This window comes from Benincasa hispida, chromosome 9 (assembly GCF_027475165.1).
Source record: "Benincasa hispida cultivar pf3 chromosome 9, pf3_genome.v1.1, whole genome shotgun sequence".
NCBI lineage: Eukaryota > Viridiplantae > Streptophyta > Magnoliopsida > Cucurbitales > Cucurbitaceae > Benincasa > Benincasa hispida.
In genome coordinates, this window is record NC_143486.1 from 30204859 (window position 1) to 30228314 (window position 23456).

General features: G+C 36.5%; 1 protein-coding gene across 5 annotated transcripts; it reads left to right on the forward strand.

Moving 5' to 3' along the window:
- The first annotated feature begins 10344 nt into the window (after window positions 1–10344).
- LOC120085773 (ARM repeat superfamily protein) lies at window positions 10345–22585 on the forward strand. Of its 5 annotated transcripts, none has more exons than XM_090318226.1 (6): window positions 15750–16159; window positions 18184–18464; window positions 19237–19353; window positions 19564–21058; window positions 21161–21426; window positions 22089–22585. In XM_090318226.1, exons 2-6 carry the CDS (start codon window positions 18189–18191, stop codon window positions 22149–22151), a joined length of 2217 nt encoding a protein of 738 aa, XP_090174352.1. In that variant the 5' UTR covers window positions 15750–16159; window positions 18184–18188; the 3' UTR covers window positions 22152–22585. The 5 variants fall into 5 exon arrangements, with proteins under 5 accessions (XP_038897883.2, XP_038897882.2, XP_090174352.1 ...); XM_039041957.2 differs by having other exon boundaries at window positions 19564–20743; window positions 20870–21426; XM_039041955.2 differs by lacking the exon at window positions 15750–16159 and adding an exon at window positions 10345–10480 and having other exon boundaries at window positions 19564–21426.
- The last annotated feature ends 871 nt before the right edge of the window (window positions 22586–23456 follow it).

The window sequence follows — 23456 nt, forward strand, 5'->3', positions numbered from 1 at the left end:
TATCAAATTCTTGAAGGAGGAGAACCCATTTGATCAACCTTGGCTTTGCGTCCTTCTTTGTCATTAAGTACTTTATTGCCAAATGATCAGTATGGATGAGTATCTTTGTCCCCAGCAAGAATGCTCGAAATTTTTCCAACGCAAAAATTACCGCGAGAAGCTCTTTCTTTGTGGTGGTATAATTTGTCTAAGCAGGATTTAATGTTTTACTCGCATATGCGATGGGATGCAAGATTGTTTTTCTCTTTTGTGCAATTCTCTCTTTATTACTCAATCATTCACCATTAAAGCTCAACGCATTAATTACAGAAAAAGTCAAGGAATTAAAGACAAGAAAAAATTAAAGGCAAAGAAATAAATGAGGAAATAAATTCATAAAGTCAAAATTAAATGAAGAATTGAAGACAAAATTCAAAATTCAAAGAGACGGAAATTCAATAAAGCATTAAACATAGTATTGAGATATGGACCGAAAATTGCGTTATCATGAGTGATCGAAATCCACATCTCCGCAGATGATCAAGCTTGCCTGCTCAATGTCTTAAGGACATTGCTCCTTTCCTGTAGATCCCGGGGCTTCTGAATTGCTGGGCAATGTTCCCGGTGTTCGACTTCTTAGCTCAGAGGTCAGCTAGCCCACTTGGATCTCCAGATTCCTTATTGAAAATGCTTGCACTTGCATCACTGCATCGTTTTTATCCATATATTGCTTTAGCAGCGTCTTTAACGAGCTTCCCAAGGTGTTAGATGATGATGGTTGCTGGTTGTGCGGTCTTGATTGCCGTTGATTATGGTGAAAAGGTGGATTCCCTCTACTGGCCCCCTTGGGTTGGGATTGCCTCCCCAACCGAAGTTAGGATGGCTCCTCCAGCCTGGATTATAGGTGTTACTGAAGGGGTTGTTTAGGATAGCACACACTTGCTGAAGGTTCAATGGGCACATGTCAGCTTCGTGAGCCCTTCCACAATTGACACAACTGATTGCGGCCACTTGAGAACCCACTATGATTGTGGAGCAATGGCTCCTTGGTTGATTGCCATTGACTGGAGGATCGAGGTCACCATGGCCATTTGCGCGGCCAACGTGGTCATTGTTTCCGCAGGGAGAATGGCTGTTTCACTTTTCCTTCTCTCGATGCCTCGACCTTCATATCCATCGTCGACCCAGTCATCCATATTCCGCGAGATGTGGTCGAGGATGACTTTAGCCTCTGTGTATGTCTTATCCATAAAACCTCCTACCGCAGAGGCATCAGCAACAGCCTGCGTTGCTCTGTTTAGGCCATGATAAAACGTTTCCATCCAGACGCAATTGGGGATCTCGATATGCGGGCAGTTTTTCACCAGTCTCCTAAATCGCACCCAAGCGATGCTTAGGGTCTCATTCTCCATCTGTTCGAAGTTCAACACATCCTTTCATCGCCTTGCGTTGACGGCAGGTGGGAAGAACTTCTTCATGAACCACTCTACCAGTTGATCCCATGAAGTAATTTCATTTGGCTCAAGTGAGTAAGCCCACCTCTTAGCCTCGTCCCTTAAGGTGTAAAGGAACATATACAGTCTTATATTCTCCGGGGTCACGCAAGGTAGGGAAAAATTGCCGCACATCTCGACAAAGCTGGTCAGATGGGCGTGTGGGTCTTCACCTTGCAGACCCCTAAACTGCCCGACATTTTGAATCATCTGCAGCATGAACAGCTTAATCTCGAAACGCGCATTCTCTTCCACAGTCAGCCTTGAGATTCCAGGCGAAAAATCATATAAATTGGGTGCCGCATAATTACGCATTGGGATGTTGCGATCAACTGCCAGGAAGACAGAATCCTGAGCCGGTCAAACATCCCCTTGGTTTGCAACCGGTACCGCATTATCATTGTTGTTCGCCATGCTGGTTGCCTTCTTTCGCCTAATTCGGTTCTGACGTGCCCTTGCGCAGAAAGTACGCTCGATCTTAGGGTCAGCTTCAAATTCCAGTTCAGCACCAGGACTCATAAACGGTCCGGCTGCTCTCCACGTTGAACAGCCAGTATAATGAGATCTGTCCTGCAAAATACCAAAAACACACTCAAACAATAAATCGTTAACCAGTCCCCGGCAATGGCACCATAAACTTGTTGACTTTTCGCTGATAGGTATTATTGATGATGTTCTATGCTCGAAATGATGCGACACTACTGCTAGATATGCGTTAATTATGGATGTTCACATAGTATACCATGCATTGTCACAAATTTCCTTACGATGGAACCAAGTGTAATTCCACCGCAAGTTTCTCGGTGTGATCCAAGGTCGAACTCAGGGACTATTTTAGGTTATTGTGATATGTTCATGATATATGCGACCAAGGTTTCAATCTTTAAAAATGTGTTTGTACAGGTATATAAATTGCGATAAAATAAAGTAAAGCAGTAAAGAAACGATAATAAAAGAAAATACAATAAACCTAAGCTAGATGATACAAGATACAAATTTCATATTACAAAATGCTGGGGTCAAGGCTGGCTGTGAAAGTTATGCAAAGACGTGGAATGCGGTGACAAGTCTTATGAACAGAATAGAAAGAGAAAGATAAATAATATAAACAGCGCAAGTTCTCAATTGCGTTGAAGCTAGAAATACTGTTCTACTCTTCTCTTGGCGTACACCTTTCAGTGATCGGCCACGCTCTCACATAACGTAATGAACGCAAGGTTGCTTCCATGTCTGGAAGTACTGCTCGCTTTAGTTAATGCATTCTTCTAACCCTCTCTCGAAAGATCAGATGACATCTTCACTTTTGCTTTCACAGGTGAAGATGTCATCTAGCATGCCTTAGCTAAATGCATTTTATACCTTTAACACAAATTAAGTACTTGTTTGATTCATATTAACTATCAGGGGATTGAAAAGACATCATGGAGAAAATGATTAATCGAGGAACGAAAATAGACAGAGAATGGTATATGAAAGCTATCGAAACATTTAATATGTCTATTAAGCGTTTGATACATGGTATGTGAATGAAAAGATAAGAGAAAGTGAAATACAACGATGAAAAAGATAGAACAGATACAAACAAGTGCCAATGTCTTGGCACTGATTTGATGGAGATCTGCTTACCGGATATGATGGATTTGATGGTAGAAAAAGCTTCCCTCTCAGGCTTGCTCCACCGGTAGCAGAGATCTATGCACAGAGCTTTCGATCGAGTATTCAGCAGGTTAGATCTGAGATTCTCCTCTCGGCCTTATCTCATCTTCTTCCCGGATTTCTTCACTTAAGCACTCAGCTCAGCCTTTTCTCACAACACTTTAGTAGCACTTAGCCCCCATATCAAGTAGCATAATTTTTCTCTAAAATCTATGGGGTATTTATAGGTGCAGGTCTTTGACTCTGGCCTTGTGGTCCCCACTGATGGTTATGGTAATTCCGAAGATGAAGGGATATTATTCCTTCTATTATGCAATCAGACCGTCAATTCTACACAACCGTTAGTTGTACATGTGTCTCAATCCTCTGCTTTTGCATTGCCCAATTGCATCTTTTGATCGTGAATTCGCATGCGGTGTTGTTTTTATTACCGCATGCATTTCAAAGTTAGCTCTGGATCGACTGTCACATTGCGCCGTCATTGCGGTGATCGTCTCTTCATTGTTAATTGACTGGTGCAATGTGATAGAGATGCATTGATCAGTTTCTTAGAGAGCCTTGAGCGCAAGCGGTGATATGGTTTCCTGCAAAACAAAGTAAAACTCGACTTGTCTTCCATCTTTATGGCGTTAGTGGGTGTAATTGCGATCATTATAATTATTGTAATTCTAAGCTAATCTTCATACAATCGGCGCATATTTACTAACTTTTAGCCGCAATATCTAGATAAGGTGGCATAAACAACTTGTATTTCTACAAGTTATCATTCTTCTTTTCAGGGGATTAGATCTTGGCGACGGCTAGAGGCTGGTGAAATGACGATGCAAGTAGGCACTGGGCACATCGTCTCAGCTGTGGCAGTGGGAGGAGTCCAGTTAGCTTTACAGAATAGGTTTCTTATTTCACATGATGTATATATTATTCCAGAACTAAAAAGGAACCTCATTTCTGTAAATTGTTTATTGCAATGTAAATATACTATCTCGTTTAATATGGATAAAGTGTTTATTCATGAAGATGATGTTTTTATTTGTACAACAAATCTGGATTCGAATTTATATGTGCTAAGGTCGTTAGCCATTAATTCCTTCCATAATACTGAATTGTTTAGAACTGTCGTAACTCAATCAAAACGTCGACTCCAAAAGAAAATGCCCAACTTTGGCATCTTTGTTTAGGGCACATCAATCTTAATAGGATTGAGAGATTGGTGAAGAATGGACTTCTAAGTAAGTTAGAAAAAAATTCTTTACCAGTGTGTGAATCTTGCCTTGAGGGTAAGATGACTAAACGACATTTTACTAGAAAAGGTTATAAAGTCAAGGAGCCTCTTGAATTAGTACATTCTGACCTTTGTGGTTCTATGAATGTGTGAGCCCGAGGTTGCTATGAGTATTTTATCAGTTTCACTGATGATTACTCAAGGTATATGTATGTTTATCTTATGCAACGGAAGTCTGAATCATTTGAAAAGTTCAAAGAGTTCAAGGCTGAAGTTGAAAATGCATTGGATAAACGAATTAAAACACTTCGATCGAATCGAGGTGGAGAGTTTTTGGATTTGGCATTCTAAGACGATTTGAAGAACATGGAATCGTTTCCCAACTCTTAGCACCGGGTACACCTCAGTAGAATGGTGTAGTGGAAAGGAGAAATAAGACCTTGTTAGACATGGTTCGCTCGATGATGAGTTACGCTTCCTTACCGAACTCGTTTTGGGGTTTCGTAGTGGAGATTGCGGTATATATACTCAACTGTGTTCCCTCCAAGAGTGTTGCGGGAACACCTCTGGAGTTATGGAACAGGCGTAAAGCTAGTTTACGTCACTTCCGCATTTGAGGTTGCCCTGCACATGTGCTTGAGGATAATCCTAAGAAATTGGAACCACATTTGAGGTTATACCTCTTTGTAGGCTACCCCAAAGTACACGAGGGGGTTATTTTTATGATCTGATGGAAAATAGGGTATTTATTTCAACAAACGCTATTTTCCTAGAGAAGGATTATATAAGGGAGCACACTCCACGAAACAAAGTCGTGTTGCGTGAGCTTTCTAATGAAACTACTGAAACTTCAACAAGAGTTGTTGAAGAGCCTGCTATATCAGCAAAAGTTGTTGATGGGAGTTCATCCAGTAGGTTGGTTCCACCTCAAGAGTGTAGAGAACCTCAACGTAGTGGGAGGGTTGCGAACCCACCCGTTCGCTATCTAGGTTTCACTAAAATCTTTGCTATGGTTGCGATGGCGACGTTGAGGATCCGTTGTCTTATAAGAAGGCAATGAAGGATGTTGACCGGGATGAATGGGTTAAGGCCATGGATCTCGAGATGGAGTCGATGTACTTCAACTCAGTATGGGATCTTGTAGATCAGCCTGATGAGGTAATACCTATAGGTTGTAAATGGATCTACAAGCACAAACGAGATGCTGATGGGAAGGTACATACCTTCAAGGCTCGACTTGTGGCAAAGGGTTATACCCAAGTAGAGGGAGTCGACTATGAAGAGACTTTCTCGCCTATTGCCATGTTAAAGTCGATTTGCATCCTCTTGTCCATTGCAGCTTATTATAATTATAAGATCTGGCAAATGGACGTCAAGACGGCCTTTCTGAATGACAATCTTAAGGAGATCATTTACGTGGTGCAACCCGAAGGATTCATAGCCCAAGGTTAAGAACAAAAGGTTTGCAAACTGAATCGGTCCATTTATGGACTGAAACAGGCGTCTCAATCTTGAAACATACGCTTTGATACTACGATCAAGTCGTATGGCTTTGACCAAAACATTGATGAACCTTGTGTCTACAAGAAGATCATCAACGCTTCAGTAGTCTTCTTAGTGTTGTATGTAGATGATATCCTACTCATTGGGAATGATTTATGTCTACTGACTGCAGTTAAGAACTGGCTAGTGACCCAATTCCAAATGAAATATTTGGGAGAGGCTCAGTTTGTTCTAGGTATATAGATCTTTCGAGATCGTAAGAACAAAGTGTTAGCACTGTCTCAGGCATCATACATTGATAAGATGTTGCTCAAGTACTCGATGTATGACTCCAAGAAGAGCCTACTGTCGTTCAGGCATGGAGTCACTTTGTCTAAGAATATGTGTCCTAAGACGCCTCAAAAGGTTGAGGAGATGAGACGGGTCCCATATGTATCTAGCGTTGGCAGTTTGATGTACGTGATGCTCTGTACTTGTCCAGACATCTGCTAAGCAATGGGCAAAGTTAGTAGGTATCAGTCTAACCCAGGCCAGGGTTACTGGAGAGCAATGAAGAACATTCTCAAGTATCTTCGAAGAACGAGGGACTACATGCTCGTGTATGGTTCTAGGGATTTGATCCTTACAGGATACACGGATTCTGACTTACAGACTGATAAGGACTCTTGCAAGTCCACATCAGGGTCAGTCTTTACTCTTAACGAAGGAGCTGTAGTGTGACAAAGCACTAAGCAGGGGTGCATCGCCGACTCTACTATGGAGGCAGAGTACGTAGTGGCTTGTGAAGCTGCTAAGGAGGTCGTCTGGCTCAGGAAGTTCTTGACAGAACTGGAAGTTATTCCAGATATGTCTAGGCCCATTACCCTCTATTGTGATAATAGTGGGGCAGTGGCAAACTCCAAGGAGCTGAGGAATCACGAGTGCGACAAACACATAGAGCGGAAGTATCATCTAATCCGCGAGATAGTGCATCGAGGGGACGTGATCGTCACGAAGATCGCTTCAGAGTACAATGTTGCTGACCCGTTTACAAAGACTCTCATGGCTACAGTATTTGAGGGTCACCTACGGAGCATGAGTCTACAGGATCGCCCGCGACTGGACTACGGCAAGTGGGAGTTTTTCTTGTACTGGGCTTTTATGCCCTAGTTTATTGTTTTGTGCTAGTTTATTGTACACCCCATTTCGCTTTAGGACAAGTGAGAGATTGTTGGGGTTGATGCCTTAAAGTCTCATATCCTGTAGTTTGTAATCAGTTTGTACGAACGCTTGTGTTGTTAATATATGATATTTACTTCACATCTTGTATTTTTGCTCAGTTGCTTGTTTTATTTGCTTTACCACAAACCAATAAACTTTAAATCCTTATCTATATGTGACTCAAGCATGTATGTGGTGACATACAAGGGGATCATGTCTTGAGTAATAACTAAAATGGTCTGTAGTATATGGATGTAGGAGGGAAACCTTATCCTGGTAATGCTACGGATGCGGTCTGCTTTGTGGAATGGTCACAAGTGTTGTGACTTGTCATAGATGGTCTGATCCTGATCATTCGTGTTGGGGACATGCGAATGGAGGCGTCCTATACAAAGAGTTTGTATAAGACCTGACCACAAAGTGTTAACGTCTCGTTATATAACACCGTTCATGATAAAGACTTCACTTCAGTAGGATGACCATAGGTAACATGACCTCAATCTTGAGTGAGTTGGGAACTGCTGCCATTGAAGGCAGTTCTTTGATTTGTATGGGTGCGAGTGGCCAAGTTGCTGATTCAAACCTACCATTATAGGGATTCGTCTGATTTGGGAGCTGGAAACTCAGCTACACAAGATGGAATTCACTCATTTCCCGAAGCAGGGGTAAGTAGATAGATAGCTCCCTTAAGGATTGATTCCATGGCTTGAACGATGTGGCACCACATACCTTCTCTTGGACCGAGAGGTGTTCACACATATTTGGAATATGTTGTATTGTTCATTAGAGGAATCCGTGGTACTTAAGAAGTGAGATGTAACTACAGAGGCAAAACGATAATTTGGCCCAACTGTACTTACGAGCATCTGTTAATGGTCATCGTACTCATGATTGGTTATATCCAATGGATACAGAAATATATCTGTGGTAAGAAGGGTTCAGTTGTTGGTCTTTAGTGGAATGCCTGACAGTTAACGGATGGTGGATCTCGTGGCTAAAGAGTTTAGTCAGCTATTCACGGATCGTTGGAGCTTCAAGCCACAGGTCCATAAGGTCCTTTGGGTAGCTTGGATAAAGTCGAGAACCAGTGTTTTGGTTAATTTGAAATGTTCAAATTGAAAAAAGGAAGTTCGATTATATATAATATAATTGGACTGGTAATTATATATGATATAATTGGCTGAATGTATGAGATACATTATTTTGGAGGAAATTAGATATAAATATGATTTATATCAAATAGAGGAGAAAATACCATAGTAGATATGTGATATCAAACTATAGAATAAAAATATAATATGATTATATTTATTATTAATTAATAGGTTAATCATATGATAATTAAGCCAATTTTTCACGTTCGGACGTGCGTTAGTGGGGCAATGTCGGTTATTGTAACCGATGAATTAAAATGAAAATTGTTTTCATTTTTGAATGGTTCGTCAAAATCGTCCGAAAAAAAGATAGATGTGTGCATTGGTGAAATTGTAAACGATCGCTTAAAAGAATCGAGAGCCTATACGATAGTCGCTCTGCTTCTAAACGATCGTCTACCTCGCGCCTAAACAATCGCACATTGTTCCTACACGATCGGATAGCTTCCCTAAATGATCGTAGTGTGTGCCAAGTTTGCTAAACGATCGTATATCATTTCCTAAATGATCGTTCAGTAAAACCTACACGATCGTGTAGTTTCTCCTAAATGATAAGCATCGTGCTATGCGATAGCACCTTTTTCCCTCCCACTTGCTTATCGCCTACATGATCCGTGCTTTCTCCTTCCTCTACCAAATTCACCAAAGACCACACTTTGGGTTTTCATGCTGAGAATACCCGAGGCTCTTTTCTGGTGGTGTCGTCTCCATTGCGTTCGTGAGTTCGCAGTTGTTCATGCGGTTGTTCGGGCGTTGGTTGATTGGGTAGAGGTTTCTGCTGCATTGAGTTCCGAAGTTTGAAGAACGTCTTCAACTAGTATGAAAACTCTCTCCCTCGTTTATTTCTTGTTCGAATCATGCCGCTAATTATGTTTTGTTTGCATAACTGTGCATTTGAATGTATATTGTTGTATTTCGGTCACTGTGAAATTGGAGCGATCCGAACGCACTTATGGAACTCTTCGATAAGAGATCCTTCAGGTCATTTTATTTGTATGGGTGAGAGTGGCTAGATTGTCGACTCAATAAGCCTACCATTTTGGGGATTCGTTTGATTGGGGAGTTAGGAACTCAGCTATACAAAATGGAATTCACTTCTTCCCCGAAACAGGGATAAGTAGATAAATTACTTCTTTAAGGGCTGATTCCAGGTCTTGAACAATGTGCCACACCTTCTCTTGGCCCAAGAGGGGTTTAATCATAGTAGGACTATGATCTATTGTTCATTAGATGGATCAGTGGTACTTAAGAAGTTAGAGGTAACTATAGGGACAAAATGGTAATTTGACCCAACTATACTTACGAGCAATTTGTGAAGGGTCATCGTACTATTGATTGGCTATATCCAATAGACACAGAAATACACCTGTAGTACAAAGAGTATAGTTGTCGGCCTTTAGTGGAGTGCCCGACAGTTAACAGATGGTGGATAATGTAATTAAAAAGTTTAATTAATTATTCACCTACCGCTAGAGCTTCAAGCTACAAGTCCATAAGGTCCCCTTAGTAACTCAAAAGGATTTAATTGAGCATCAATTTTTGGGTTAATTTGAATTGTTATAATTAATAAGAGGGAATTTAATTATATATAATTAAATATATTCAATTATATATAATATAATTGACATAATGTATTTGATACATTATTGTTTAATTGGAGGAATAAATATTTGAATGTGATTCGAATATATTTTCTATGAATGAGATTCATAGTTATTAAATTTAATATAAATATGATTTATATTAAATGCCATAAAATAGAGAAAAAAAACTATAGTTTATATTGTATATGATGCAATATTAAAACTATAGGTTATAAATATAATATGATAAGTTAGTTATCATATTTATTTATATTATTTATTATTTTGAATAATAATTCTTTTTTCTCTCTAACCACCCAAATGGTTTTTGTGGCAAATGGGATAAATAAAATATGATTTTTATTTTTTTCAAATATACTACCATACGAACTAAGCTACACGATTTACACAGAGACTATACATAGACTCTTTGTCTACACGATTGAGAAGATTTTGCTATACGATAGTTCTTCTTCAATCGTCTTCCTCCTCCAAAACTCACAAATTCCCTCTTAGCCAAAATAGTCAGAGCCCACCATTCCTGGGTTCTCACCCTAAGAATACCAAGGATACCAAGTTGTAGTGTCTTCATACTTTTGGTTCAAGTTTTGTTGTTGTTCGAGGAGTTCGTGACTGTTCGAGGAGTTCGTGATAGTTCAAGGGATTTACGCGAAGAAGTGTTCTTCAAAGGTATAATCTCTTAACTCTTTTTCTAATTTAAAAGTATGCTATAATTTTTGTTAAAATGCATAATCCGTTTGTTTACTGTAAATGTATGTTTTCAATCTAAATGGAATTTGGACGATCTGCTTCTGTTCATAGATCTCCTTGTAAACGAGTTCCTTCATGATCAACTCGTGTTTTGGACTGTTTTTCAATAATGAACAATGATTACTTTGTTTCAATTATGCATTTAAGTTTGTAGTACATTTGATATGAAATCTTCCTGGTCATATTTTAATATATTATATGCATAATTATTAGTATTATAAAAGATGGTAGTAGAAAAAGTTACCACGGTCTAAAATAATCAACATTCAAATTACAGACTGTTGTAATTCAGATTATAATAACTTGCACTCCAAACACAAACTATTATAAGACATATTACAATACTCTGCACCCGAAACGCAGACTATTATAAACCAGACCATAATAATCTGCACCCCAACACATACTATAAAAACAAACAGTTTATTATAACTCATAAACTATAATAACCACAGACTATAACAACCTACTCTGCACCCCAAACGCCCCCCTAAAAAGTCTAACTCATCTCAACTAAAAGGTTTGTAATAAAAACCTAATAATAAATCTGTTAACATATCAATTTTAATCTTTATATTTTGAGTTATATCATATTTAAATCTTTGTCTTTTCACCTATCAAATTTCAGTCCATTAATAAAAGTACAAAGACAAAATATGGACAAATGAAAGTATATGATGTAAAATGAAATGGTGTTCATAGTGATGATAATGGTATTTCAACCTAATAAAGAAAAAATTGATAAAATGAAAAAAAAAAAAAAATACATTTTTGGTCTCTTGATTGTGTGTCTAGTTTCTATTTACTTCCTAGGGTTCAAAATGTTACACTTTTAGTCCTTAGGTTTCGAGTTTGATTTCAATTTAGTCTCTAGTTTTTAAATATTACATTTTGAGTTCACAAATATTGAGTTTTATTTCAATTTGGTCTCTAGATTTCAAAATTTATATTTTTAACCTCAATTTTTCACTAACTACTCACTTTCAATTTTGGTATTAAAATATATTGATTAAATTATCATGAAGTAAAATTTTAAAATGAATTGTAATAGTGATGGAAAAAATAATGACACTTAATTAATTTTAATCCTTTTAAATTGATTAATGGACATTAATACTAAATATTGAAAGTGAATATTTAGTGAAAAATCGATGTTAAAAAGTGTAAATCTTGAAATTTGATGACCAATTTGAAATAAAATTTAAATCTCAAAGGTAAAATTGTGACATTCTGAAACCTATGGACTAAACTGAAATCAAACTAAGTATGATTAAAACTATAATGTTTTGAAAACTAGGTACCAAATGAAAGTTAAACTAACCATCATGGGTTGGTTGATGGTTAGTTTAGTAGTAAATGATGTAAAATCTCATTGGTAAAGACCTAAAAGGTCATGGGTTCAATCCATAGTAGTCAGCTACCTATGATTTAAGTTTTTTTAAGAAAAATTCTTAACCGTTTTTTGTGTTTGGTAAAACAGATTTAAATTAAATATATTAAAATCACTCTTAAAAAATATCACGTCTACTTTAAAAACAATATCCTACTAGCTTTTAGATTTTTCGGTAGAATTTTTAATTAATATTTAATTTTCAATTTTATACTTTAAAAAGAAGATTTATTTTAAATATTTATCTATTTCTCACCTAATTAAATCTATTTTCTATTTTTTCATGAGTCAAATGCATCAGTTTCTTTTAAAAGTATATCATATTGATTATTTTTTTAAAAAAATAAAGCTATTTCCCATAATATTTAAAAATTAATCTATACCAAATAAAATTTATCATACTAAACAATTATTTAAAATTTTAAAATACAAAAAAATATTTTAAAAAAGTTGATTATAAGTCTATTTTTAGTTATTGTATCTAAAATAAAATATTTTTGTATTTATTTATCGAACACTCTAACCTAAATTAAACTAAAATTTACTAAACACTATTTTACTTTTTTTAACAGCTGGTTTTTTTAAAAGCATAGCTGCCAACAATTATTTTAAAAGTTACAACAGTCCAGACGAAACTTTAATATCCTACGAGTTTCCTGGATACTCAATTATTGTAGGATTAGTCGATTGTTCTGTGAGACTAGTCGTGCCTTAGGAAAAGTTCACAAAATGACCCAAAACCCAAAAACTTCTCTACCAATAACCTCTTCCTAAAAACTTTTCTACCACTGACCTTTTGCCCATGCGAAATTTCAAAATTACCCCCAGTTTTTAAAAAGTCTTCAGACCACACCACATTTCTTCTTCCTTCAATTTCTTCTGCCCTTCATTCAATACAACACCAATATTCCACCAAAACATTTATTCCAACTAATATTCTTCCAATAGCATTGAAGAGAATGGAACGTCATTCTTAGTATTCACTTTCTGTCGAACTCCCCACGAAATTCTCTCATTGTTCTCTCGTAGATTTCTCTTAGAGTTTCAGCCCATCGTTGATCGCTTTCATCATCAGATTCACTCCACATTTCTTCTTCCTTCAACTATTTCTTCAGCCCTTCATTCAATGTACGATTTCTTGTCCCAGATCGATTTCATAATAAGTGTTGTTTAGCATTAAATTACAATACAATCGTTTATAAATGTTTACACATTACTATGCGATCGTGTATAAATTACTATGCGATCGTTTATACATTACTCTGCAATCGTTTACTATGCGATCGTGTAGTATGCGATCGTTTACTATGCGATTGTGTATAAATTACTATGCGATTGTTTATACATTACTATGCAATCGTGTATAAATTACTACACGATCGTATGGTAACTTAGAAACGATCGTGTAGTAATTTATACATGATCGTATGGTAAATTAGAAACGATCGTATAGTAATTTATACACGATCGCATAGTAAATGATCTCATAGTAATGTATAAACGATCACATAGTAATGTATAAACGATCACATAGTAATTTATAAACGATCGCATAGTAAACAATCACATAATATTGTATGAACATTTATACACGATCACACAGTAATGTATAAATGATCGTTCACTTATCAATGATTTATTTATCCCATTGTAGATCAAGGATGCTACTTCCATTTTTGTACAATTTGGTGGGGATTGGAATGAGTTCGGAAGAAATTATGTTGGTAGTCATATGAAAGGTCTGAAAGTCAGAAATGATATAACAGTCAGTGAATTAGTGAGTACGATGCACCAACGACTGAATATCGATCTGGATATGTTTGATATACACATCAAATGTTGCTACAATCTATTGATCCCGGCTCCCCCAGTTGACATAGTCGACGACAAAGATATTAGCTTCTTTTTAGAAGGAAGTGATGCATCCCGGATGCCGTTATTTGTATCAGTTACACCTTGCGAAAGTCATGGAGTACACACGGACAATATATACCAGCATTGCAGTCCAACCGATCAACCCATTTCAACCAGTCAAAATTGTGGGTTTGCAACCATTTCGACACATAATATTTCATATCATGTCTTCATTTGATGATCATATTAAGCCTTATAACTTGGGGGATGACCGAAGTGAAGCTTGGTTTGGTCAGAACAGTGAACTCAGATGTACTTCACAATTCGATATTGAACATGGATATGGACAGTCTGCAGGACTACAAACTTCTCCAACATCTAACATCCATGTTCCAACCCCACCTGCTCCCGATCCACCAGTTGCGATGCCTTCAGTTCTAATACATTCCACCGTTCCAACCAAACCATTTGTTGATATACCTAGACCATCAGAGGGGCCATTGTATGACGACCTCATCACAATACTTCATGATTGTCTAAATGACGAGGATATAAAGGTCGGTCAAATTTTCTTTTCAAAATATGATTTGTCAGTTAAATTATTGATGCTTGCAATAAGAAAGAACTTTGAATACCATGTAAAAAAGTCAACAAAGAGCTTGCTAACTATCCGGTGTTCGGTGGAGGAATGCAAATGGAGGGTCCGTGCAAAAAAATGAAAGAAAGTGATTCATTCAACGTGACGAAATATCCCAGCGTACATACATGTTCTCTTGAAATGAGAACTGGTAATCATCGACAAGCAAAAAGTTAGGTTATTGGACACTTAATCAAATCCAAATACGAACAAGTTGGTCGAACCTACCGCCCAAGGGATATAATTGAGAACGTCCGACGAGATTATGGAGTGAACATAAGTTACAGGCGGCTTATCGCGCTAGATAGTATGGATTGGTATATGCACGAAGTTCGCCAAAAGGATCATATGCTATTGTTAGGGCATATGACGAGGCACTTAAGCTTGCAAATCCAGGTACGATATTTGAGGTTGAAGTAGAGGACGAACAAAAACTAAACGATTGCATAATAAAAACTAAACGATCGCATAACAGATATCTAAACGATCGCGTAACAAAAACTGAACAATCGCATAAATATATATCTAAACGATCACGTAATAGTTAGCCAAACGATCGCATAACAAAATTTAAACGATCACATAACAAAACCTAAACGATCGTATAACAAAAACTAAACGATCGCATAATAAAAACTAAACGATTGCATAACAGATATCTAAACAATCGCGTAACAAAAACTAAACGAACGCATAACAAAATTAAACAATCGCATAAACAGATATCTAAATGATCGTGTAACAGTTAGCTAAACGATCACATAAGATATGTCTAAAAAATCGCGTAACAGTTAGCTTAACGATTACTTAGTAGTCTTTATCTGATCGCTTAGTAATATCTAAACGCTCGCTTAATATTCTCTAAACGCTCGCTTAGTATTCTCTATCTGATCTGTTAGTATTCTCTCAACGATCAGGAAATGAACAAAATGGAGGGAGACCCTATCGTAGTAAAGTATTCGTAGAAACGCGTGTTCACTAAACGGTCTTAAGGTTTTTTAAAAACTAGTAATTTTGGAATTTTGCATTGGCAAAAGGTCAGTGGTAGAAAAGTTTTTAGGAAGAGGTCATTGGTAAGTTTTTAGGAAGAGGTCATTGGTAAGTTTTTGGGTTTCGGGTCATTTTGTGAAATTTTTTCATGCCTTAAGTTGGCCTAGACACACAAATATAAAAAAATAATAATAATAAAATAAAATAGACGCAAAATCCAAAATTTCGAGGGGAAAATTATTAATAAAAAGGTTCATGATAGGGGCATAATAGTAATTTCATAAGGATTAATACACGTTTGTGCAGGGCCAAGTGACAATCCATGTCTAATGGAAGCCATTACTTCTCCATCATCCTCCATTAAAAAGAACTCAAAATTAGTTCTTCTCGTTTACTCTTTAATCCAATCATTGTCCCAAACAAAATCCCATTTTCCCATTTCTTTCAATCTTCTATTGCGATTGCCTCCAATTCCGTTTCCTTTCTTCCTTAACCCTTTTAAATCTTTTGGAAACAACCAAAGCTCTGCAACGAGGTACCCCACTTGCACCAATTCGCCATTTCTTCCCCTTTTCTCTCTCTTTCTCGTCTCGTTTTGCTCGCTGCGAGCTGTTCTTGCAAAAGGGTGCACGGAATTTCGTATCGTTTAGTTTCTGAGGAGGTTTTTTGTGAAATGGTTTTCCTCTTTGATCCGGTTGTGCCGTGATTCGCCTATTTGAAGTCGGAGGTAAGATTGGTTGATTGTGGACTTCTACGTTAATCGCTTTACATGAACGTGTTTATGGCTTCGAACGATGGGGTCTTTTTCTTGTATCAATTTGTTGTAAAATTTGATTTTTCTTTACTTGGAATACGAGTTTTTTCGCTCTGCTCATGGTTGTGATGTGGGTTTCTGGGTTTTACTTGGATTTTGGAGGAATAGGGTTTCTTATTGCCTTCTTTTATGTATGAATGTCGGATTGATGCCTGTGTTTTTTGGGTACTGGTTTTTTGAGAAATTGTTTAAGTGGAAATAAAATTCTCTGTTTATCAAGTGAATGAACGTATAATTGTGTTACAATGAAATTCTGTTTCACTAAATGCCAATGGTTGGAGTTTGGTACTTGGTGAGTCGTGAGTGGAGTTTTGTGAGCTAATTGCTCTCTGTTACTGAGAAGATAAGATTGATTATTGAAAAATGACGGTTTTCTTACACTGTAATAGCTAACGATATTATGGAAAATAAGATTGGCACATTTAACCTTAAATTATAGTTTAATTTTTTGGTTCTATTGTGAAAGAAGCCCATTGCGTGGTAATCTGTTAGCTAAAGGGCTTAATTCTATTAGTAAATCATTTTATTTGTTCTAGGAGTCACTGGTTCCACTGCTGAATAGCTTCTTCTGCAATGTATATTAGAAAGTTGAGGAATGGTAGCTGGATTTTCTTTAGGAGTGATTGATGTAGCCTAAGTAGCCTCAAGGAGTAATCCTCCAAGATTCAAGATTGTGAATCTTTTATTAGAATGATAATGTGCTTCATATAAGAGGAGAAGATCCCTATTTATAGAGTTTATTACAAGTGGGGGTAAAAAGGGAATTAACCTAGAATATTACTCAATCAACCTTATTCTTCCTACATCACTGATCTTATGAAAGGATGATATGTGCTTTCGAGAGATGGTCGTTTTTCTTTCTCAGATGGTAGACTAAATTGGAGGTTTTCTTATTAAGTCTGATGGAATTTTTGTCTTCAAATTGAACTCTTGCACCTTAAGATCATGCGCATTGAGTTTGGAAATTGTTTTCCATGTGGACAACCTAACTCCACTGGATTAACAACAATGAAAAAAATTAAGAAAACCATCCCTGATGATATTCTCTTGGATCTTGGTAAAAAGGATTTTATGATCAGAGACATTCATTCCTCATATGCAGTTTTCCCACAAAGATTTAGCCTTTAAGCTTGATCTTCAAGGTTATTATTTCTAGTGGTGTCTTCCTAACAATATGCAGGAATTTTTGTTCTTTGGACAAGTTCTATATTTCTTCCTGCTTGTCGGAGCCATGGTGGGACAATAATAGGTTCATTTCTAACAATAAGCACACGAGTGAATAGGAAATTCTTTATACCGTGCTTTCCTTTTTGGTGGTATAACATCTTCTAAATATAAATTATCTGGACAGTGTTTTCTATAACTTCTCTGGCTATGATGGATAAGTTTTTGTTCTCCTTTCTTGCTGTTTTTATTTTCTTTCATTAGACAATTTTGTTTCTAATTAAAAAGAAGATAATTTTTATGGTTGGTACTCTCTCCATATGAGATGGAAATAGGAATCTCCTTGCACAACTCCTTGGAAGTTGAAGGACCCAACATTTAATCTAAGCTGAAGCTGATACGTTGCCTATGATAAACTATAAAGCAAGTAGTTTCTATTTCCATCTCCATATTGTTTCATTTTTAGGAATACTGGTTATATTCTAAGAAGTGGATTAGATTACGATTCTGGTTGGTTACACTAAGAAAACATATTCATAGTGTTATATACTTCTTCTTTTTACTTTTATTTTTAATATTTGTATTTAACACTTACTATTTCGTGCACTTGGTCAGCGAGAACCCTGTTTTGATGGTAGATGAAAATTATTGTCTTCTTTAATGTTGATTTAATCAAACTCTTGTTTCTGTGAGGAGCTTATGTTTGTGTTTTATTTTTATCCAAGATATTGTGCTTATCTATGGCTCATTTAGTCATGTTTCCATGAAATCAGGACCGATGGGAACAGCCTCTGTACAATGTCTGACTAACAGTATTTCCAGATTCATTCATCTAGTTTCATGCCACACTACAAAGCCTTTGCCTCTTCCTAAGAAATGCAGAAATCTTGTTGTTGTCTTAAAACTTCTGAAACTCGTGCTTGACGATGTCATCAGCCTCAAACTCTCTTCAGATGAGTTACTTTATAGTGAATGTGAGTCACTGGATGCAGCTGTAAATGAGGCTCGAGAATTCATCGAAAATTGGTGTCCAAAGACTAGCAAAATTTGCAGTGTGAGTTACCTTGAGAACCAGCCTTCTTATATTCCAGTTTTTTTTCATCGTTGACTGCATATGCTTCAGTGGTTGTAGAATTAGCAACTTTTTTTTGCATGCTCTCATGGATTTAGCTGGGTGTTCTTTGTCAGCAGCTGTTAGATTTCAAGAGCGGGAAATCTGTGACAATTTCAGAAACTTGAGTTTATTAATTATCATCATGTTATTTACATTTTCGGTTAAAATACTATTTTGGTCCCCGTACTTTAGAACTTGTTTAGTTCTAGTCCCTGCACTCTCAAATGTCCAATTTTAGTCTAGGTACTTTCAATAAATCGTTCCTACTTTTTTATTCTTGTTAGCATTTTCACTCTAAATTTTAGAAACATGTTCAAATATTGTATTTTCTTACATGATAATAATTATTATTACTTACCCCATTTTGATAAAAATTAACTTCGAATGACTAGGTTTGAGATTTGTTGAAAATATAGGGACTAAAGTTGAACAAATTTTAAAGTAAAACGACCGAAGGGGATTTAAACCTACATTTTCTATCCCATTTTTCAATTGTTATTTATTTTTTCTTTTTTATAAAATGTCACACTTTAATACATCATGAAATTTGTTTCTCATCAACACATATAAAATGTCACCTTTTGTAGAAAACTAAGTAGGAAGTAAAAAATATGGATGTTTGAAAGGTTTAGTATTCTAATTGTCCTTTCTGGCAGGGAGTAGACCCTTCATTTCTGGAGTTAATAGTTTTTTTGTTTTGTATGGATCTTAGGCTTTGAAATGTGATCCGCTACTTATAAAAATTCAAAGCTCTTCACAAGTGATCTGTGAGATTGTTTGGAAGTTGTCGGAATCGGTTTTGTCCAACTCAAGTCTAAATGCTGTTCAGGTATGTATAAATTTGGAAACGTTTATGTCACATTTTATGTTATTTTTCTTTTTCCTAAATAACTAAGCTGTTTGGAGTAGTAAACACTTAGCTCAAACTTTTTCCCTCTTATTTTAAAACATAAGGAGTTCTCTTGATTTTGATGCATCTTTTGTAATAGTTTTCTGCTTATTTGACAAGAATGAAGTTGACATCTAATGAACTGTCCAGAAATGTCTTGAAGGCCTTCAATCATTGAAGCAAGAAAGGATATCCGAATCTATAGAAGAGGCTCTAATTAGTCAAAGAAGTGGCATTGGCCCAAACTCTGAACATCTTCTAAAATTGATCGAAGCACTTCATTTGATGTCAAATCAAGAACTTCTGAAGGAGACTATAGCCATTGAAAAGGAGAGAATCAACGCTGGACACAACAATGCGAAGGAGGAACTTCATCACATGAACCAGATTATGGATCTAATTATCCGTATACGAGATTGGATGGTGAGAAAGGACTACTTCCGTGGGATAAATGGAGTCTCAGTTCCTTCATATTTTCGCTGCCCATTGTCATTGGAGCTGATGCTTGATCCAGTAATTGTGGCATCTGGCCAAACTTATGACAGGTCCTCCATTCAAAAGTGGATTGATAGTGGGTTAAACATTTGCCCCAACACTCATCAGATGCTCACACATACGAATCTCATCCCCAATTACACTGTTAAAGCCATGATATTGAATTGGTGCGATGAAAACAAATTGAACTTCTCCAGTTTATCATCGCTGGTTCAGTTGTCTCATCAGGATTTGGATCGAAGTGATAGCTTTTGTTATTCTGTACATGGTAGTAACTCAACGGCAGGATCATCTCCTGAAGTTGAAAAGGGTTCTGACAAGCGAAATGGGGACATTTTTACTAGTTTAATTGGAGAAAATTCCAATGAAGGTCGGAGGAACGAAACAGAAAAGTTTGATCAGCCCTCCCCTCAGCAGTCATATATCTACAGCAGGAGTGTATCAGCCTCCAGTGCCTTCTCTAGCATTGATTACATTCCATCAGCACTTAATGAGTTGAAGATATCAAATAAACATGAATATATAAAGGAGTTATCTGGAGAAATCACATCAGAACATCCTGCTGCATCTCATAATGAAGCATCAGGGTTTACTTCATCATTAGAAGGTGGACAATTACAGACTTGTAAAACAGAAGTAGGCGAGAACGGAAACAGTAATGGTAGAATGGATAACTTAATTCCAGTTGAATCTGAACCTGATAACTTATCCGGAGATTTGCATATCAAGAAATTAATTGCAGACCTTAAGAGCCAAAGAGATGAAGTTCAAATGAAGGCTGCAGAAGAATTGAGACTTCTTGCCAAGGACAATGTAGAGAATCGTGTTATAATAGGTCAGTGCGGGGCAATAAGCCCCTTACTTTCTCTGCTATATTCAGAAGGAAAGCTGATACAAGAGCATGCTGTGACAGCTCTGTTAAACCTGTCCATTAATGAAAATAATAAAGCTATGATTGCAGAAGCAGGAGCTATAGAACCACTTATTCATGTTTTGAAGACAGGAAACCCTCCTGCTAAAGAAAATTCTGCAGCAACTTTATTCAGTCTCTCTGTATTAGAAGAATACAAGGCGAAAATCGGTCGGTCTGGTGCAGTTAAAGCGCTGGTGGATCTCTTAGCTGTGGGTACTCTGAGGGGCAAGAAAGATGCAGCTACCGCTTTGTTCAACTTATCTATTTTTCACGAAAATAAGGCTCGTATAGTTCAAGCAGGAGCTGTTAAGTACCTTGTTGAGCTTCTAGACACTGCCACAGGTATGGTTGACAAGGCTGCTGCACTTCTTGCTAACTTATCGACGATTTCGGAGGGACGATTGGCAATTGCGCGGGAAGGGGGTATCCCCTTGTTGGTAGAAATTGTTGAAACTGGAACTATGAGAGGAAAGGAAAATGCTGCATCTATTCTGTTGCAACTATGCCTTCATAGTACCAAGTTTTGCACCTTGGTTCTCCAAGAAGGAGCTGTCCCGCCCCTTGTTGCCTTATCTCAGTCTGGCACACCTAGAGCAAAAGAAAAGGTATCAATTCTTTCATTTTGGGGAGTTAACTTGATGGCCCTTGCTTTTAGTATCATGAATCATATCAAGATTAAAGCTAACCTATAATATTTTTCTGTTTTAAAATGGAAACGAAAGTTTTCATTGAAGAAAAGAAAAAAAGATTAATGTTCGAAGTACAAGGGTACAATAACAAGTAAATATACAAATACAAAAGAAATATTAAGACTAGATAAATAGAATAACCTATAAATTAGTTTACTCCATTTTTTTAACTCCCCTTTCCCTACTGAGTTATACTTAGATGATCTCATTTCAAATAGAGGAAGGGTCCTATTCAAAGATTATAGTTTAGTTCAATGGAAGACTGTTATATATGAATTAAATATGTGAAGTTTGAAAGAATCTTTTGATTTCAATTACGGAATAGAGTCGAACATCTAACCTTTAGGTTTGATGTAGAACCTCTTCACCAAAAGGTAGACTGCATTATTTAAAAAGGTAAATGCAGGTTTCGTCTTCTATCGAAATCAACAGTAATGGAATATATCGAGAAATTCTTGATTGATTAAGTACTATGTTAGAAACTTGGCCTGTTATATTCTATGTCAGTAATCGAGAACCGGAGGACGATGCAAGGGAAGAGTTGAGGGAGAAGAATAACATTTTCTCATATATTGCAGGCACAACAACTGCTCAGTCATTTTCGGAATCAAAGAGATGGAACCACAGGGAAAGGAAAATAGTAGGAAGAGGACTTTTTCTCAATTCATATATATTGAAGGGTATAATTGCCATCAGTTTCTTCTCAAATAATCGTGTACAAGAGGCTTAAATTCTTTAGTTATGAATTATATCTTTGATGTTTATGTGCATCAGGTTCTTTATTTTTTCCTCCCTAACATTCAAAGTGAGGAATGGATTGTAAATTTAGGATTTCTGCTGCTTCATCTTTTTCCCCCCCTTTTCTTTTTCCTTCTTTTTGCTGGAATCTAGACTTGTAGGTTCTGGATTCTTTTTTGGTTTGAGCTTGGCCAGAACATAGCATGGACAGATTTCCACTGCTGTGGATTTTAGGCCGTATGCTATTGGTTCTGTTGTGAGTGTTGGTTGTACATATAATGTAGATATATTATGAACTCCCACTTAAATTTGCAATAGCACTATTTATTTATATGAACCATCATGGTTACCTTTGTTATTTAAGAAACAGCCTTGTCTTCAATAACTTCACCAAAAATGTATTCATAGAAATTCTTTCTTGGCGTAAATGTTATCTCCCATCTCAAGCTAATAGTCTTAATGATCTTAGCTAGTTAGAGGGCATTCTTGTAAACCCCTCTTCAATTGAGACTTTTTGTAAAGAGTTTCCTTTTTGTAATATTTCATAGCATCAGTGTAATATTTGTTTCCTTTTGGAAAAAGGGTATTCTCACTTTCTGCTGTATGGAAATGGAAATGGATTACACATTTCCTCTTTCTTATGTTTAAATAGAACTATTTTGATCCTATATTTTTAGGTTGTTTAATCCTAATTTGTTAAATGTTTGTCTCAACTTCCTAAACTTTTAAAATGTTGATTTTAATTTATTAGTTAAGTTACAAATTTGGTCATAGAATGTGGAGAAAATTAGAATCTAGTTCATTTTAAAAAGTTTAGAATTTAACTCCTATAGTGTGATAAAAATTCCTCTGTTTTGAGTCTGCCTTTTTCTAGAAATAACTATTTTGTTTCACTGAATATTGGTAATAATTATTTAGCATATTGGTTTGTACTTTATTCCTTGGATTCAAGTCTCATGCACATTAACCAATGTTGAAAGTAAACTTTCTAAACATGAAAGAAAATTTTTGATTTTTTTTTTTAAAAAAAATCAGCCAATTTTAACATCTTTTCAACTTAGAGGTTGAGGTAAAAGATTCAAATCTGTCAACTTCCAATCTTCTCACCAAAACATTGAAACTACATTTAAAACACAATAACATCCTTAGAGCTTCAAGTAGTAATAAACACTCATCTTCACCAGAAATAAAAGGAGAGAAAAAAAGGT

What these genes read in the sequence shown, in the direction of transcription:
- LOC120085773 (XM_090318225.1), top strand. Translation starts at nt 18,174, where the DNA reads ATGAAATCAGGACCGATGGGAACAGCCTCTGTACAATGTCTGACTAAC. An exon ending in AGACTAGCAAAATTTGCAGT is followed by an intron (nt 18,465 to 19,236) that starts GTGAGTTACCTT and finishes TATGGATCTTAG; the next exon opens with GCTTTGAAATGTGATCCGCT. An exon ending in CAAGTCTAAATGCTGTTCAG is followed by an intron (nt 19,354 to 19,563) that starts GTATGTATAAAT and finishes TGAACTGTCCAG; the next exon opens with AAATGTCTTGAAGGCCTTCA.